This window comes from Xenopus tropicalis, chromosome 9, assembly GCF_000004195.4.
Source record: "Xenopus tropicalis strain Nigerian chromosome 9, UCB_Xtro_10.0, whole genome shotgun sequence".
Lineage (NCBI taxonomy): Eukaryota > Metazoa > Chordata > Amphibia > Anura > Pipidae > Xenopus > Xenopus tropicalis.
The window spans coordinates 67721461-67740283 of record NC_030685.2 but is presented as its reverse complement, the minus strand read 5'-3'; the positions used below and the strand labels follow the sequence as shown (position 1 = coordinate 67740283).

At 43.0% G+C, this 18823-nt stretch overlaps 1 protein-coding gene across 9 annotated transcripts in view; it reads left to right on the top strand.

The window, feature by feature from the left end:
* dync1i2 (dynein, cytoplasmic 1, intermediate chain 2) overlaps nt 1-18431 on the top strand; it is a 51818-nt gene extending 33387 nt beyond the window's left edge. For 8 of the 9 annotated variants that reach the window (XM_012970283.3, XM_012970281.3, XM_012970282.3 and 5 more), the window contains 11 exons: nt 6898-6987; nt 7964-8126; nt 8215-8314; nt 10121-10246; nt 11699-11845; nt 12274-12387; nt 13036-13169; nt 14700-14844; nt 15289-15429; nt 15927-16052; nt 17768-18431. In XM_012970283.3, coding sequence (XP_012825737.1) covers nt 6898-6987; nt 7964-8126; nt 8215-8314; nt 10121-10246; nt 11699-11845; nt 12274-12387; nt 13036-13169; nt 14700-14844; nt 15289-15429; nt 15927-16052; nt 17768-17881 — 1400 coding nt within the window. In that variant the 3' untranslated portion in view covers nt 17882-18431. The remainder of the gene's footprint in view (nt 1-6897; nt 6988-7963; nt 8127-8214; nt 8315-10120; nt 10247-11698; nt 11846-12273; nt 12388-13035; nt 13170-14699; nt 14845-15288; nt 15430-15926; nt 16053-17767) is intronic. The other variant, NM_213683.2, reaches the window with a different exon arrangement.
* Nucleotides 18432-18823: the final 392 nt, after the last annotated feature.

Sequence of the window (18823 nt, the reverse complement as noted above, 5' to 3'; positions counted from 1 at the left end):
AAGCGACCAATTGGCCTACAGGCTAAAGTGATGGAAGTGGTATGAGGGACCACACAAGATATGGCCTCTTTTCAGCAGGTCAAGAGAAGCTGCAGCTCCTTTTCATTTTGTCATCTGCTGATGCACCATGTACTGGCTAACATGGTGGACTGACAAAATACATTTTCAATCTTGATCAGTTCCTAAACAAACCAATATCTATAGTATATGGATAACGATTAGGATCAGTGGGCCTCCATACGTGCACAGACGGTGGCATGTATGGCCAACTTTGTAAGGCTTATGTTAGAAGTCACCGAGGGGGCCAGTACTCAAGGCTTTTGTGTATTAATTATATAAGAAGTCACTAAGGTGTCTCATGATTGTTTAAAGGTACAAGGCTGCAGGCCAAGTGCTTTATTTAAGGTTATGAAATGTAACTTCTCTCACTTCTAATGCCTTCATGTATAAGGTTGGAGGAACACTTTCCTCTGAGTCATGTGACATAAATGACATTACTTAGCAGCGTTTAATGACGGCTAATAGCTCTGTTCCTGAGGATAATATTTTGCACGTTATTCATGGCTTCTGTGATTTATATGCTTATTGCCTTACGAGCCACAGCGGAACCCTACTGAGATGCAGTTTGCGCAGGCTGGGGGAATAATTGTTTGTGATAGAAACAATTCGGCGAGCACAGCAGGAGGAAGTGGAGGAAGTATTATTGTTATACCTGACCTGTACAGTGGCAAACAATGGTTACCCATACGTCTGTGAGCATTACTTGTTTGTTTCATGATGAGGCCGCCTATTGGCCACCTTTACTCTCCTTTTATTGTTAAACCGCAACTCCTAGCACCCCTCTGACAGACAAAGGCAGTAGCAGGTGCTGGGAGTTCTGGTTTACCAACAAATGGGGGTCGCAGCTTTAATGCAACATTGCTGTAGGCATTTTCCTTTGATCTGTGACCTTTTATTGACATGAATATATTTTGTTAATTGAAATACATTAAGCGTTTGTTTTCCTGAACGAATGTAAATTCAGAGTGTGAATGGGCAAAGTGGCGGTGCTTAAATGCATAAAGAATGGGTTATCAGGGGGATTTGCCTGCCTGCATATTCCTGACAAGCAGGCGTACCATAAATATCCATATTTTAGTGTCCTTGTTTATGCATGCAACATGCCCCCCCTCGCGCGCTTCTCTTCTCAGCATTCCTTTTTGGCCAAGCCCTGAATCTCGGGTAAAATCCTGCTAGAAACGTTGATATGAAGACACCTTGAGCTTAACAAAAGACACCCATTTCACAGCTGATTTCACTTTGATTAACCTGCTCGGCGGCGGGAGATTATTCAGAGAACCGGCATTCTGCTCTATGGCGTTATTGCCAGCTGCAGCCCAATTTACAGGACTGTTCTTTTCTTTGCATCTCAACCAAAATACATCACAATTTTGATGTTATCTCAAAGTAAAAAATTCCCCGCTTCATTAAACCAGGTTTTAGCAGCCATTGACGAGATTTGTCATTTCCCAAGGAAACGGGCATTCTTACCATTCTGTGTGTAACCTTAGCTCTCCTGTCAGGCTAAGCATGGAGTTAGCCACTTAGCCAGCAGCAATGAATATTCATTCCAGGGCTGATTTGACATGCCGCAGTCCCTGTGTGCAGGAAGTCTGTGTTAAGCTAAATTCCGTTATATAGGTGCGTGGGAAATACTTGCATAAACATGGGATCTGTGCTCACTAAGAAGCAGCAGTCTTACGAATTTTAAATATTGTGAGAGCAGCCATATTGCTTGCTTCAGCTGAGATTCATAGGCCACAGCGCCTCCCCCGTATGTATAAATTGATGCGGTTTATAGTTATATAGGTACAGGTATATGAGCTGTCATCCAGAATCCTCGGGACCTGGGGTTTTCCGGATGGAGGATCTTTCTGTAATTTGGATTACCACATCCTGAATGTACTAAAAAATCATTTATACATTAATAAAACCCAATAGGATTGTTTTACCTCCAATAAGGATTAATTATGTCTTAGTTGGAATTACTTGGTTGGAATGGCGTCTATGGGAGATGGTCTTCCTGTAATGTGGAGCTTTCTGGATAATGGATCCCATACCTGTATTATAGAACTGCAGCTCTGTGGCACTGGTGTCCTGGGATTGATTTCAACCTTCTTCCAGTTTTCTCCCACACCATAAAAATGACGATTGTGTGTGAATGGACATCATGTTGGACACCCAGAGGCCCTCTTCTACCTAAACAGAATTCCTCAATCCTTGTATTGAGGAATTTTGCATACCAATATATATATATATATATATATATATATATTTTTTTTTTTTTTTTAAATTTTAAAGCATTATTTACCATAATTATCTTTCTTCCCTTAGAAGCTCTGTATTAATGGGTTGAAAAATTTCCGCCACTCAGCAGACGGCTCAGCATCCCCAGCATTGTGGATATAACTCCCTATCTTTTCACTCCCGCTCACCCCATCACTGCCACCGTTCCGAGATAATTGCGCCCCCAAAAAAAAGCTTTCTGTCCTTTCTGAGAAGCCCCAAAGCACAGAGAGGCCGGCTTTGTAAAGAAGCGCCCATGTGATAGTGAGCAGAGATCGGCGGGGATGCTCTGAAGCGCGCCTTCCCCTTTGCACCACCGCCTCCTCAGCAGGGTCACTGAGATCACTAGCTTTTCTTGAAATGGCCATTTTCACTGGCAGGTGCATTATACCCTGTATTTTCAGATTGTTTTTCCATTCTGAATGCTTGGCAGGTTGATTGCTCGGGCTGCATTGACAGAGAAAGGGCTGACAAATGCGGTTGGGCCGGCTGAAAAGACAGTGATTACTGTTTTCCTTTGTGGCTGATTGAGGCCCTTGAAAGGAAAGATTTTAACCTTCACCATTTGGTTCAAAAGTATGAGCATATATTGAAATCATTCATGCCATTTATCTGAGTTCTGTAAACTTGTCAGGACGCACAAATCAGTCAATTTCAGGTAATGTCGGACTGGCACGTGTCAGTACCATCGGGCTTAAAGCACCCATCTGTCATTTAAAAAAAAACTAAAACCAAGGTACCTCCCCTAAAATCTGTATCCCTATTAGTGCTTTCTAGGCATTTAGAATCCCTAAGGCCTCAGTATTGCTTTAGCAATCTAGGAAAGTAGATTTATACACCCTGCACACAGTAGTGGTTTTTTCCCTTTGGTTAAACCTTCTCGTAGAACCTCGGATTAGATTTTTGACCTGTTTAAAAGTGGGTGACCTGTGCCCTCAGCGCAGACCCCTAGCTATGTGTGTGGCTTAGCAGCTGGTTAAAGATTTTGTATCATTGTTGTGTTGCAGGGGGCATAGGCTTGTCTGTGGGGACCGCCTGCCGTGCCAGTAATTGCACATTCTTACCAATGGGGAAAGCCATGATTGGAAGCAGCCAAGCAGAAAAATGCTATGCCATCCCATCGCCACCTCCATAGCAGAAAGAGACAATCTCCGGCAGTGCCATCTGGTTGCTGCTATCTTGTCAGCTGGCCTGGCTGCTTGGGACCAGGGCTTTGCAGCTGTTCTGTGTCCATTGACCACTTCTTTTTTTATTTTTTTTTTATTTTCCTTCCACCCCCCCACATCACCCCATCACTGCTCTGGGTAACTCTGACCATGGGTCAGAGACATAACTAAGCAAACACAAACCCCTGTTGAATGGCTGCTCATTACCAGAGATAAAGCACCTTCTATTCTCCTTCTGTCTGACCAATAAGTCCTTGCAGTGGGAGGCAAAGAGAAGGGGGAAAAGTGTAATAGGAAATGGTTCATCTGCATTAAAGCAAGTCCTTATTATCCCTTCCCCGTTTACTCCAGTTGGGTATATAGTGATTATGCAAAGCAGTTGTCACACCATCCTACCAGGCACAGTCTCCCGGCATGGAGTAATAGTCTCTTACATTATTCATGGAAATTAGAAAATACATTTTGGGTTTTAAAATCTCATTGTCAGGCATGATACTGTGTGCCAAATGAGACTTGCATCCAGGATGACGGCGGATAGAAATGCAGCCTAACCTATTGTGCGGAGTGAGACTGTCTCAGAAAGCTAATGAAAGGCATCCTTTGTGCCGAGCGCTGGGCCCTTATTAATGGGATGAGCCCCAGCCTTACTCTGTAGGCCACTCCATTCTGACATTTATTTATTCGCCAGTGTTACTCTGACATTGTTTTGCCCATAAATATTCAGTGTGTATTGTTTTGTTTGCTTTTGCATAATAATGACATGGGGGAAAAATACATTTATTTTGTAGTCATTTGCATTGGGGGCTTCCAGCTCGGCCTGTGTTTTACTGTAGTTTGCACCGTGCAGCTGTTTGGCACAATTGTACGCAATACCCTTGGGCTCAGAACCGATTATTAGATATCTGAACCAGCATTTTGCATGTAAAATGCCCTGCTTAAAATTCCTAATAGCATTCTGATGGGAGAACGGAAAAGGGCTTTAGGAAAGACTTTACATGTTAATTGGTCAATGATTTGCTATTAAAGTCCTTTGTTCTGAAATTGTCCCTTCCCTTTTGTCTTGTTAGAAGCAGGAATTATGGGGGCCAGTGGCCCCTGTAAGATCCACAAGGCTGTGTGTTTGTAGCTGAACTCCTACATCAGAGCTGGGTACAGTGCCATGACATTGGGGTAACAGAGAGGAACACAGGGTTCACTAAGCAGCAAAGCTTCTGAGCGGAGTGCCCCCCCCCCCCTTCCTTTTTAGGGAATTAAACCCTAAACCATCAGGGCTTATCCCTGCAAGGGGTTTCAGAGAAAAAAAAAGTTAAAAACCTCTCTTTCTCCAAAATACTTGATTAAAAAAATGAAATCGATCTAGAGATCAGTCGGTAAATATTTACTTTCATTTTAACAGACTTTTTATCCCCTTTAAGGTCAGAATGTGGCCCAAAGCATGTAGAGAAGAGGGACCTTGCTCCTGTAGAACACCAGGCTACTACCTAGGCAAACACAAAAACCCCTCATTTTCTACTGCCAATAAGAGGTTGCATGTAATTCATGTTAAATGAAGGTTAAATTCTGTGTCTGTGTTCCTTTTAGTGTAATATTTCATAGTGGCTGAGAGAGAAATGAGGGACACACCATGAATGCACCCCGATGAGCATGACGCTTATATACTTGGCAGGGTGGAACCTGCAGGCTCAGCTGCAGACACGGAACTGTTGCACTGCCCACAATATAATACATGGCAGTGCTGGTATGATATGGTTATGGAACTGTACTTTCAATACCAGAATTGCTTATTCAGCACTGTGTCTCCTTAATGTACGCATCTTGGCTGCTACACGGCAGCATTTGTTTGTAATTCTTGGTGGCACAATATTATGCTATTTGCACCATATGGACCTATTCTACGAAATAGCCATCTCCATTTAGCAGGTACTCAAGCAGCCGGGTTCATGTGAAGGTATTTATATGCCACATCTGTCTACACTTGCTATGGTTTCCTGGCTTGTCTGGCTCAGATACGTAACACTGTGCTTATTATATTGAACTAATTCTGTTCTGTACATTGTATCAGTGGATAAGCACACTTAATCTTAAGGTGGCCATACACTTTGGTTCTGATGTGGTCCTGCCCCCCGTGGCCTGCATGCCATCCATGTGGTTCAATCGTTCCATCAATGTGATTCAGTCTATCAATCTAATATCGCCAACCAATATCGGGGAAAGATGGATATTTTATTATGGCCACCTTTTAATGCACTTTATGGGGTGCACCGGCATTTCCAGTGCATTTATTGAATACTTGCACTTGATAAACCCAATCTTTGATTTTTTTTTTGTGTATTTCTCATTATCTTGTATGCCTAAAGGGGAAATTACCTATGGGCACAAATGCAGTACCTGGTGGATGTCAACTGGACAACACTAGGAGACAGATAATTGTCCTTTATTTGTACTCCTATGGATCCTGTCCAAGCGATAGGAAAAAATTTCCATTCCATTGTGACTGTTAGTGGTGCCTGGGTCCCAGCGTCTGCCATGACTATTTCCGCGTGTTTTCCAGTAGTTGAAACCTACATATTTCCTATCCATCCCATATGTGCGCAATGATGAAATCATTTCTTTGATCAAGTATTCCATACACTTATTAGGAAGCCTCCCGCGACTGCTCGTTTCCTCGTGGCGCCCTTCATTCTTATTTAAAACTCCTTGAGTAGCTCCATTGTCTTCTGATTGCCGCAACATTCGCGCAGCTGTTTTCACTGATTAGAACTGGCAGGGAAACATCCTTTTTTTAACTCCAATGTAATATTCCAATCTGCTGAATATATTTACATTGCAGCTTTGGAAATGCCTGCCGGCGCTCCTTTTGCATTATTAGGGGCACACACTGGATTGGCGCTTGTTTTTAGCCCTCGGAACTAGTATCGTCTGTTGACAAACACTAGGGCATGGTAATATTTTGGTGGGTTTGGTAGTCTTTTGATTCTGTTTATCTTTATACTACTTTGGTTTCCTGCAGAGTCTTCCCTCCCAAATTGTGCCACCTGTATACCTGAATAGGGCCCTGCCCCCTATATCTCATGTTAAAAGGCAGAGTAGCTCCGTGGAGTTGGCAGCCTCCATCCCTGGCCGTTTGACTTCCTGGCAGCAGGCACAATTGAAACCGAGACCATATTGGCTTCAACTGCTTAGTCAAACCAAATCAAGCCTTTTATCCTGAGATACAGGGATGAAAGAAGGCCTTATTGGGGTTGATGGGTGATATATAGGGCTTTTGTTCTTCTTGTAATGCTCAATAAAAGTCTTGTTTTTCTACATTTGACAGGTAGTGATTCCCTTTTTTCCTGTGTCTATTCAGAAGAGAGCAGGAGGGCCTGCCATTTTGTTAAAAAAAACTTTCTATTTTTTTGTCCAGGTGATGAAGATGAAGAGGAAACGGTTGCACCCAAAGCAGTTGCAATTCAAGAGGAGGACAAACCAGAAAAGAAAGAGGAAAAAACTGAAGGTCTGTATTTCTGTATGTGGCAGATATTTTGTAGGGTATAAGTTATCCCTGTGGCCCATATAGACACCCTGTATAACCAGACACCTGCCTGCCCAGTGTCTCTTTCCAAAACTTAGGGTATTGATATAAAGTGGGTCTCTTTATGCTGAATAACTAGAGAATAGAGCAAGAAAGTCAGGATAGGGAAAGAGAGAGAGTCGGGATAGGGAAAGAGAGAGAGTCGGGATAGGGAAAGAGAGAGAGTCGGGATAGGGAAAGAGAGAGAGTCGGGATAGGGAAAGAGAGAGAGCGAGAGAGTCGGGATAGGGAAAGAGAGAGAGCGAGAGAGTCGGGATAGGGAAAGAGAGAGAGCGAGAGAGTCGGGATAGGGAAAGAGAGAGAGCGAGAGAGTCGGGATAGGGAAAGAGAGAGGGAAAGAGAGAGAGCGAGAGAGCCGGGATAGGGAAAGAGAGAGGGAAAGAGAGAGAGCGAGAGAGTCGGGATAGGGAAAGAGAGAGAGCGAGAGAGTCGGGATAGGGAAAGAGAGAGAGCGAGTGTCGGGATAGAGAATGCTCCAGGACAAAAGCAGTTTGCAAAGAACAGTAGAGCAGAAACAAATTCAGTGACTTGGATCATATGAGGTTATCACCCCAAATTGTTTACACTTTTTTTTTTTAATCCTTTAATTTGCACCATATCTTTTAATCACCTGAAAGTTCTCTGCAGTTACCCATGTTTCTAAGAGCCAATGCAGCCATTGTGTACCCAGTGGTTAGGCTCAAGCACACACCATTGCAGCCTGTGTATTACTTTACTGGGAGCTGCCTGGGTTTCCATGAAAATGAATAGCAGGCTGTGCTGCCAGGGTGTGATGCTTCTCGTATATACGCAATATGCCCCTGAGCCTTAATGGCAGCCAAGTGGCCTGTGTGCACCAACGGGCAAGAATACAGCACATACCAGTGTGACTTACAGAACTGATCTTTTGTCTTATCAGCTCCACCCCACGAGCTCACAGAAGAGGAGAAGCAACAGATTATTCACTCGGAAGAGTTTGTAAGTTTCTTTGACCACAGCACCAGAATCGTAGAGCGGGCCCTTTCGGAACACGTCAACATTTTCTTTGATTACAGTGGCAGGGACCTGGAAGAGAAAGAGGGGTAAATTGAGAGCATCAAATCCAATAGATATTTGTCCAACTGCTTTTTTCTGTCCTTGATTGTGACTAAAACATATTTTTTTCCCCAGAGAAATCCAAGCAGGTGCAAAGTTGTCCTTTAACCGACAGTTTTTTGACGAGCGTTGGTCAAAGCATCGTGTTGTCAGCTGCTTGGATTGGTCGTCCCAGGTATGACCTCACGTTTCACAAATGTGTTCTTTGGCGCAGTGCGGGACCTGCCAATAGCAAATAGCTTTGGAAACATTTTTTTGGAAAACCTCTTAATAATGGAATCATTCACTCTCGGATGTTACACCCCTTTGCGTGGTTAAGGTCTAACTTTATTTAAAGGCAACACTACCCTCACAATTGAAACCTTCTTTGCCTGACATTCCTGTTCTCCCCTGTCAACCATACATAACTAGGAGAAACAGTGGATTTGTTTTAGGGGTCAGTTTTTAAGGTCGTTCCATTTCCCCCAAGGCAAAGAAAACCATTACAGTAGTGTGATTGTGGCATGGCTGACGTTACGTTTCTCCATATTTATGTGTGACTGGGGATATAAAGTTAATGCCAGTCACTGACTGCTTTGTACTTTAGTTCATGGATTATTCTCAACCACGACACCCATTATATAAGCTGAGGATTCTGGGAGACAGATCAGAACAGCTGTAACGTGAATTTGTCTTGCAGTTCCCAGTACAGAAACACTAGATATAAACAGAACATTTCCTCCTGTACTGCTTTGTGGCTCTTGTGGGTAGGAATTTTCAGACAACTCCGTCTCTCCTTAGGTGAAAGTAACGCACAGTGGCTGCATAGAGATAAGTGTCTGCCTGACCCAATTATGTCAGCCGTAACAACATCCGTAACGTGGAGCTCACACGCAGACACACTGATAGTCTGAGAGCATTTCTACTCCCCTTCCTTGTGTTTTTGCTGCTTAGTGCACCTTCCCCTGAGACATTCAGCGTAAGGTTTTAGCCAACTGTTAAATGTAACCACATAATTATGATTTCAATTTCCATCTGTTTATAAAAAATAAAATTGTACTTGCACAGTCATGTTTTCCTGTTGACCGGCTCCATTTGCTTTGATGCAGTAACATTTAGACGCATTTGTTGCATTGCTGCTACAGTGGCTCTGGATTGTTAGCCCATAGAGTTTGGACAGAACTTTCTTTTTTTTGGTGTGTTGTGTGATTTCTTTCATATAATATTTTTTTAAAAGAATAATCCTTGGTTTAAGCATCTCAATTAAAGGGCAACTAAATTCTTACCTGCTCATGTAGGGATGCCCCGAATCATTTATTTTTTGTATTTACTAATACTAATATACAGTTATGGGATATGTTACCTGCAAACCCATTATCCAGAAAGCTCAGAATTATGGGAAGGCCATCTCCCATGGACTCCATTTTAATCAAATAATCCAAAACTTTAAAATACAGTACTTGATCCCAACTAAGATATAATTAATCCTTATTGGAGGCAAAACAATCCTATGGGGAGCATTCTAGATAACAGGTCTCAAACCTGTATTGCAATATGGTTGTATAGGGAAGGGGACTATGACTTGGATCTGGATCCTGGTGCATTTACCACAGTGATAGATCCCTGCCTTTTCTTTCTCCATGAGTTACTGCCTGTGTATCTGACAAGGTTTTCCAAGGGAGAACAACCCCCCCCCTCCACATGTGGCGCATTCTGATCTCTGGGTGCCACCTGTCTCCCTGTTTCTTGCCTTTATAGGCTCCGCAGATGATGCCCATTTTGCTGCTGAAGGAAGAAGCCTAAGGCAAACAGTTGCAATGTATTCAGGGCTGTCAATTCCATTCTGTTTTATTGAAAACAAGGCTTATTGTCCAAAATGGCATGATTCCACTTAGATGAGTTACTGCCAGCTGGTACCAATGTAATGCATCGGCATGTACAGCCATAGGCAATACGATCCATTCCGGACTCTCAGCCACTTTTCCTTTCTTTCTTCTGACAGTACCCGGAATTGCTCGTTGCTTCTTATAACAACAACGAGGATGCCCCTCATGAACCTGATGGCGTGGCTCTCGTGTGGAACATGAAATACAAGAAGATGACCCCAGAGTATGTGTTTCACTGCCAGGTACGTTAGGGGAAATCCAATCCCCTCCATGACATTTATGCTAATCATTTGGATGCCTGCCTTTGTAGCCCAAATAGCAGCACTGTTCCAGCCTTCCCATTTAAACCACATGTATGTATGCAAACAGATGTTGACTGAGCTCTTCATCAGTTTTGGGTGGGGGGCTAGGCAGTGGGGGGATATAGTTATCATTTTGGGCTTGCTGAGATCATTTGTAAGCTTAGCATGTGCCAGAAATCTGCATGCCGCGTCCCCTCTGATTTGTATTAAAACAAGCCCACCATTTCCCCAAAGAGAGCGATTCTCAGCCAGACAAGGAGTTTGCTGCCATTAAACGAGGAGAGTTTGGCCGGAGGAAATGGGAATAGACTGGTTTAAGTGAAACCACATGCTCACAATGGGATGTGAATTGGAAGCCAAGAGAATGCTGTAAATGTGTTTGCCAACAAGCGAGCCACTTCTCTTTTCCGAATGTCAAACTTTGCCGAGTTTATTTTGATGGATTAAATGTAGCGTGTAATCCGACGCTGTCAGATTACTGTCAGGCGAGAAGCTCGGAGACTGACAAACGCTAATTTCCCTGAAAAAGAGATCGGACCTTAAAACCATTACAAACTATGACGGAACCCCTGAGAAACAAGATGGTTTCAAGATTGTTAGTTGGAAGTTCAAGAAGACTCTGCCATAGGGGGAAATACAAATGGTCTGAAATCACATCAAGGAAACACAATTCTACATATGTTTGTCCCAATAATGTTTGTATAATACTGTTTGATACATCCTGTTCAGTATGGTCACCTAGTCATACTCTGCACGACTCTGTAGCTACAGCAGGCCATTGTAAGTGGGACTAATGCTTCCTCGTCCTTTAGTTGTAAATGTGACGTATTTGCCATTAAATGATACTATTATTATCATCTCAGTGTTGCAACAGAGCTAACAGTTTGGCATAGCCTGAATTATACTGCCCAAAGGTGCCCCAAAACGGGGGCATTCTGGGTCCCATAGTGAGACTAGTGGCTTCCCATGCAACCTGCATGACTTGCTTAAGTCTGGGATTTATGTTTAAAAAGGGTAACGCCAGCGAGTTTTCCCTTATTGATGAGTTGCCATATTTTATGATGCCGAATTTTGAAGATATATTTTAAATCTATTGACTTATTGGGAACTGGATATTTAAGGGTTTTTTTTTTCACAAAAACTTGAATTTTCGTGCATCTCAAGATGTCGCCTGTCTTCCCCAGTGAGTGGAGGAGACTGCAAGAATGCTGGGATTTGAGAAGCTACAAACATGCTAGCGTGATTTCTTTGACTCTGTTGCGATTAAGCCACTTGGCAGACATGGGTGGCCAGTGTTTGGCTGTTATAGATTAGATATCATCCTGTATCTACCAATAAAGGGCTGTGATAGGGTTGGACTTCCATTTTTTATTTGTCTCTTTTTGTTTTTAGTCTGCAGTTATGTCCGCTGCTTTCGCAAGATTTCATCCCAACCTCGTGGTAGGGGGAACCTACTCTGGGCAAATTGTTCTGTGGGACAATCGAAGCAACAAGAGGACTCCGGTTCAAAGGACTCCCCTCTCAGCTGCTGCTCACACAGTAAGAACAATTCTCTCGAGCCTTCATTGTACCCAGAGAGGCCTAGATTACTAATGCCGGTGCATATGGGTGTGAAATTATATAAAAATGGCTTCAGCTTACTCAAAGTTTGTACAGTATGAATAAAAAGAGAGTGTCAGATTATGCCAGTATAGATATTCCTCTGTGCCAGGGACACCAGTACAGCTCAGTGTGAATGTAATTTATGGTTATCGGCACATGGAATGTTTTGTCTACTACTATTTAGTGTAAAACAGCGGGGGCCTCTCTATTGCTACTCCATGTTGTTTTGTCTGCCACTATTTTCCACCAGATGATAGTGGGGGTCCAAACAGCCCATGTGACAGGTACACCCGCTGCACTGACCCCATAAAAGCGGAGTGAGTAATGATGATAATCTTAATAAAAGATGGTGACTTCTCTTTCAGCATCCTGTGTATTGTGTCAATGTGGTCGGCACCCAGAATGCCCACAATTTGATCAGCATCTCGACAGATGGCAAGATTTGTTCTTGGAGCCTGGATATGCTTTCTCAGCCACAGGTATGTTCGTACAATAGCATGACTTTCTTCTTTTAGCCTGCAAACATGTAACTGGTCTTTTTCAATTAAAGGACAAGTAAACCCATTTATATGAGGTAGGTCCCCAGTGTGATTGCCAGAAGCTTTCACAGTTGAAGCTGATCAGGTCGCCGGTTGCCATTAGATTGTGTAACCCTCACCCAACTTGCAATGGCTGCCAAAATTTCGACCCTAACCCACCTGACCAAAGGGTAAACCAGCGGCTGGTGGGTCAACCTACATATCACTAAGCCAGAGATAGCAGCCCTATTTTGCATTCTAGTAACAAGTAGGCACACAGTCGCATTGTTGGGGGTTGACTAGTGCAGTTATGGAAGGGACCTTAGAAGGAATCAGAATAGGCCCTGGCATTTCAAGTACACAGAGGCCCATACAACCCCCCACCAGCCCAATAAATAGTGAGTATCTATGGCATCTTACAGCAGCCCCTCTGGCATGCCAGAATCCACCAGTCGGGGCCTTTTCCTTCCATATATAAATGGGGTTTACCACATTGTACATGTATCTCCACTTTTCATTTGCAATTATTATACGGGACACATTGAACTGAACATGGCTGAGAGACAGCGATTGGCTAAAAGACTTTTCCTTCCCCCTCCTTCTCCACAGGACAGCATGGAGTTGGTTCACAAGCAGTCGAAGGCAGTAGCTGTCACCTGTATGTCCTTCCCAGTGGGAGATGTCAACAACTTTGTGGTGGGAAGCGAGGAAGGTTCAGTGTACACAGCATGTCGCCACGGCAGGTACAATGAAATCCCCAGTCCCTTTCTGTGCGGCTCACACAGCTGACAGGGAAGATGCCTTCCTAATGGCACTTAGCAAGACATATCGCCAGAACTTTGCAATCAAATATTAGATGGAAATTGCCCCATTAAGGGGGGACGAGAAGAAACTGCATGATCCGCTTTGTGAGCAAAATGTATCTTACTTTCCCTCGCATTGTTCTGGGGGCTTTTTGTTTTCCCACCGAACGTTAAAAGCCGAGCACAAAGACGCTGTGTGCCTTTCATGGCTCGCCTCTGTGTATAGCGCATTAGCTGTGATGGGAAGTTATTTCCGACTTTGCCGTTCCTATTAATGGCATAAAGTTTGGAGAGAAACGCAGCGTATCCAAAGCACTCGTTCTGTTCCTCAAAGCCATTAGTGAAAGTGAATGTAACTTTGAGCAGGGCCCCAGCATGGATGCAAATAGACTGAGTGGGGAAAATAGCAAACAACTGGCAAGCATGCAAATAAACGCAATATAAAGGTCCAGAAACATCAAACAACACTGGTTTATACAGCTTGGAATTTAGGGCAGGATTTAAAGCCATAAAGAAAAAAAAAATCTTAGTCTTAAAGGAATACTGACATGGGAAAACATGGTTTTTCAAAACCCATCAGTTACTAGAGCTTCTCCAGCAGAATCCTGCATTGTAATCTGTTTTTCAAAAACACAGATTTTTTTACATTTCATTTTGAAATGTCACATGGGGCTAGCCATATTCTTCATTTCCCAGGTGCCACAGCCATGTGACCTGTGCTCTGATAAACTTCAGTCACACTTTACTGCTGCGCTGCAAGTTGGAGTGATATCCCCCTCCCAGCAGCCGATCAGCAGAACAATGGGAAGGGAGCAAGATAGCAGCTTCCAGTAGGTATCAGAATAGAACTCAATAGTAAGAAATCCAAGTCCGGCTTGGGACTCCTCCAGTTACATGGGAGTAGGAGAAACAATAGGTTACCTGAAAGCAGTTCTAATGTGTAGCGCTGGCTCCTTCTGAAAGCTCAGACTCAGGCACAATGCACTAAGATGGCGCCTACACACCAATATTACAGCTAAAAAAATACATTTGTTGGCTCAAGAACAACATTTTAAATGGTAGAGTGAATTATTTGCTATATAAACAGTGTAATTTAGAAATAAAAAGTACCCCATAAAAATCATGACAGTATCCCTTTAAGGACAAAAAGTTAACTTTTTTGGTATATTCTACTTGCTTTACATATATATATGTATATATTACTATCTTTGTATTCAGGCCCTGCTCTATTCATATTTCAGTCTCGCTGCAGAAATTCCAAACTTAGCAAAAAGTGAAATAGTTTAAAAAAAACCCATAAAAAATGAAGACCAAGTGCAAACTGTCTCAGAATACTAAAAGTTAAGTAAGAGTTAAGAGTCTCTAAATCATACTAAAAGTTAAGTCAGTGGTGAACAGCCCCATTAACACACTGAGTTGCAAGTGGTGTGACTGTTCCGCTGTTTAACCTGTTGCTCTTTATTCCTACAGCAAAGCCGGTATCAGTGAGATGTTTGAGGGCCACCAAGGACCAATCACAGGGATACATTGCCATTCCGCTGTCGGAGCTGTCGACTTCTCACATTTGTTTGTCACTTCTTCTTTTGATTGGACAGTGAAACTTTGGACAACTAAGGTAGATTCTTGCTTTATGCTGGGCGACGCTGTTTCTCAGGCACATGTGTGGGAGCATATGGGTCTTCCTTGAAAATAAAAAAGGTCTGATAGTGGCAGGTTATATTGCTGATATAATTCAGTAGCATCGTGTTACTAGCGACCTTCAGAATGTGTAGTTACCCTGCACTGCTGAAAAGCTCCAGTACAGTTGCTGTAAATAGAGGTGCTGTCCTTCAGCTGCCAATATGGCTCCGGTGCCCGCTTTTCCATAGCTGATAAGCCTCAGTGCAATCAGTGATGTAAACTCATGGCTCGCTGTCTATGGGATGAAAACCTCTTCTATAAAATAGGTCCGTTGCTTCCTAAACCTGCAGATTTTGGCCAAACAGACGTAACCTCTAAATAGAATATTTTCACTGTCGGCGATTAATTGAAATGAACTCCGTTCCTTCTCTGTCCCCAGAATAATAAGCCTCTCTATTCGTTTGAAGACAACTCTGATTATGTCTATGACGTCATGTGGTCTCCAACTCACCCCGCCCTTTTTGCTTGTGTCGATGGAGTGGGGAGACTTGACCTGTGGAATCTGAACAATGACACAGAGGTGAGTGAGCGGCATGCTAAAAGCACCCATTATAATCCCCTAAACCCCGTGGTGCACTGCTGGGCATATATATATATATAATAGAAAGAGTGCCGCACACATAGGGACTTGATACAAAAGAAAAAGTGGTTTTATTGAAAAAATGTGGTTTGTCCCTGAGGAAGAGCACAGATTGTGCTCGAAACGTTGGAATTTTTTCAATAAAACCACTTTTTCTTTTGTATCAAGTCCCTATGTGTGCGGCACTCTTTCTATTATATTTTTGTTTTTTGACCTGCACCAAGGGCATTTGGACTTTTATAGGGTGTGCTCCTCCCTGTATACTATATATATAATATATAATATATATATATATATATATATATATATATATATATATATATATATATATATATATATAGTCAGAGATAGAGCCCAGAGCTGTACAAAACCATGACTGTTACAAGGGACACGTTTTGCTGCTATTGGGCAACATCTAAATTGTATTCTCCGTATAGGTGCCCACTGCCAGCATTACAGTAGAAGGAAACCCCGCCCTAAATCGTGTGCGATGGACTCACTCAGGGAGAGAGATTGCTGTCGGAAACTCAGAAGGAGAAATTTTCATCTATGATGTGGGAGAGGTAGGTTGTCTGTGTGTTTTGTTATCTGTCCCTGCAGCAAATGATCTGATTTGGCTTCAGCTAATATTGTATGGATAGAATCACAGCTTTCCCCTTTAGCTAATGTACTAGGGATAGAATCACAGTGTTATCCTTCAGCCAATGTACTAGACCAGTGCTGTCCAACTTCTGCAGTGCCGAGGGCCGGAATTTCTCTAGCATACATGGTGGAGGGCCGCTAATGGAAGCCAGTTTTGGCCTCTCCCCTTTTTTGAACCACACCCACTTCAAACCACACCCATTTTATCACAATGGTGGTAGTGCAGCAAAAACCCAAATGCTTGGTCCTCACTACGGGGATATCAACAGTTATTCATATATGAAAGAATTCTATTATGTCATATTAAGACACACCCTTAAATCCATATGCCCTCCGGCCCTCCCGCCCCCCCTGTGGATAGCACAGCAACCCCCAGCAACATAATTACACACCTTAGGGACCATTTAATGGCTGTTTCCAACTACTAACAAACTTCCAGAACAAACCCCTGCCAGGTTCACCTCTCACAGGCAGCATAGGGCAGGCAGAGTATGGCACACACAGGCAGCACTCTGCCTCCCTTATGCTGCCTGTGTGTGCCATACTCTGCCTCCCTTATGCTGCCTGTGTGTGCCATACTCTGCCTCCCTTATGCTGCCTGTGTGTGCCATACTCTGCCTCCCTTATGCTGCCTGTGTGTGCCATACTCTGCCTGCCCTTTGCTGTCTGTGTGTTCCATACTCTGCCTGCCCTTTGCTGTCTGTGTGTGCCATACTCTGCCTGCCCTATACTGCCTATGTGCCATACTATGCCTACCTATGCTGTCTGTGTGTGCCATATACACAGGCAGCATAGGCCAGGCAGTACATACAATATCTGAGGTGTGAACAGGGGAACAATGTGGGTAATTACAGCCTGAGCCTGAGGTGTGAACAATGCAGAAACTAAAAGGTGTGAACAACACAGGGGATTACATGTTTAAACAATACAGGGGGATTACAGCCTGAATCTGAGGTGTGAACCATGCAGGGGGGGCAGTTAATCTCCGTACTGATACCATTTAAAGCTTACAGAAAGTTAAGCCATCAAAGCAGCCAGACAGGTGGGGGCCACACAGAGGGGGCCCGCGGGCCGCCAGTTGGACAGCACTGTACTAGGGGATAGAATCACAGCTTTCCCCTTCAGCTAATGTACTAGGGATAGAATCACAGTATTATCCTTCAGCTAATGTATTAGGGATAGAATCACAGTGTTATCCTTCAGCTAATGTATTAGGGATAGAATCACAGTATTATCCTTCAGCTAATGTATTAGGGATAGAATCACAGTGTTATCCTTCAGCTAATGTATTAGGGATAGAATCACAGTATTATCCTTCAGCTAATGTATTAGGGATAGAATCACAGTATTATCCTTCAGCTAATGTATTAGGGATAGAATCACAGTATTATCCTTCAGCTAATGTATTAGGGATAGAATCACAGCTTGTAGCTGTAGTCTTTGTAAATTAGCCCTGTAAAATGTACAGTGCATGAATTTCTACCGCTCTGTTTTTGGACAAATAACAGATGAAGAACCTGTAGAATCAGAAGGCATTTACCCAATGGTCCTATAAAGTTAATGAGAGACGACCCCCCCAAACTGCTATTTCTTTCTTCCTTTTTCTAAACTTTCCTTATCCTTTTTTCCCCAACAGCAAATAGCAGTACCTCGTAATGATGAATGGACCCGTTTTGCCAGAACCCTTGCGGAGATCAATGCCAACAGGGCCGACGCTGAGGAGGAAGCGGCAAACCGCATACCCGGCTGAAATCAAGGGACGTGACGCCAAAAGCCCAGCCTTCCCTTAATAATATCCCGCAGCGCCGCTAGCATGTAACTGATCTAAAGATAATTTAAGAAGAAATGTGGATTTGATCTGTGGACTCCAACACTTTATAAACCTCATTGCAAAAAAATGCAGTGTCTTTTTTCTTATTTATGTATGTACCTACGTCTGTGGCCACTGGCCCCTGTGTACAATGTGGCCTGACACTCAGTCCTTCCTATAAATATATATATTTGCTGTGGGAGGAGTTATTCAGTCTCCTCCCACTTTTTACAAACCGGTTACCTTACTAATACAAATCTTATTTTTTGTAATGAAATCTCATCTCCTCCTCAGGGTAGAACGGTCGCTTTAGATCCCATTACAAGAAAGATTGTTGGTGTTTCCGCTTCCTGGGCGATCTGTACCACCTGCATGCAACTGCCATTTTCTGTAGTCACATTAAACCAATAACTGGCTTTTTTTTGTTAAATGACAGCATCACTAGACTGACATTTTATTAAAAGTAAACTTTTTAACAGAACATTCTAAACCCAGTCCAGTGGTCCTTTTATTGTGTCCAGTGTATTCAGAATGTGTGTGTACATCTGTGAAGCAAACTCTCCGGGCCGCTCTCATTGTACGTAAAGGGATTAGCAGCCATTGCTGGGAATGATCCCCTTCTCCATTGGTTTTAATATAATTGTAAAACAGAGGTGTAACTTATAAATAAGTACAGGTATGGGACCTATTATCCAGAATGCTCGGGACCTGGGGTTTTCCGGATAAGGGATCTTTCCATCTCCATACCTTAAGTCTGCTAAATAATAATTTAAATATTGAATAAACCCAATAGGACTGTTCTGCCCCCAATAAGGGGTAATTATATCTTAGTTGGGATCAAGTACAGGTACTGTTTTATTATTACAGAGAAAAGGGAATCAT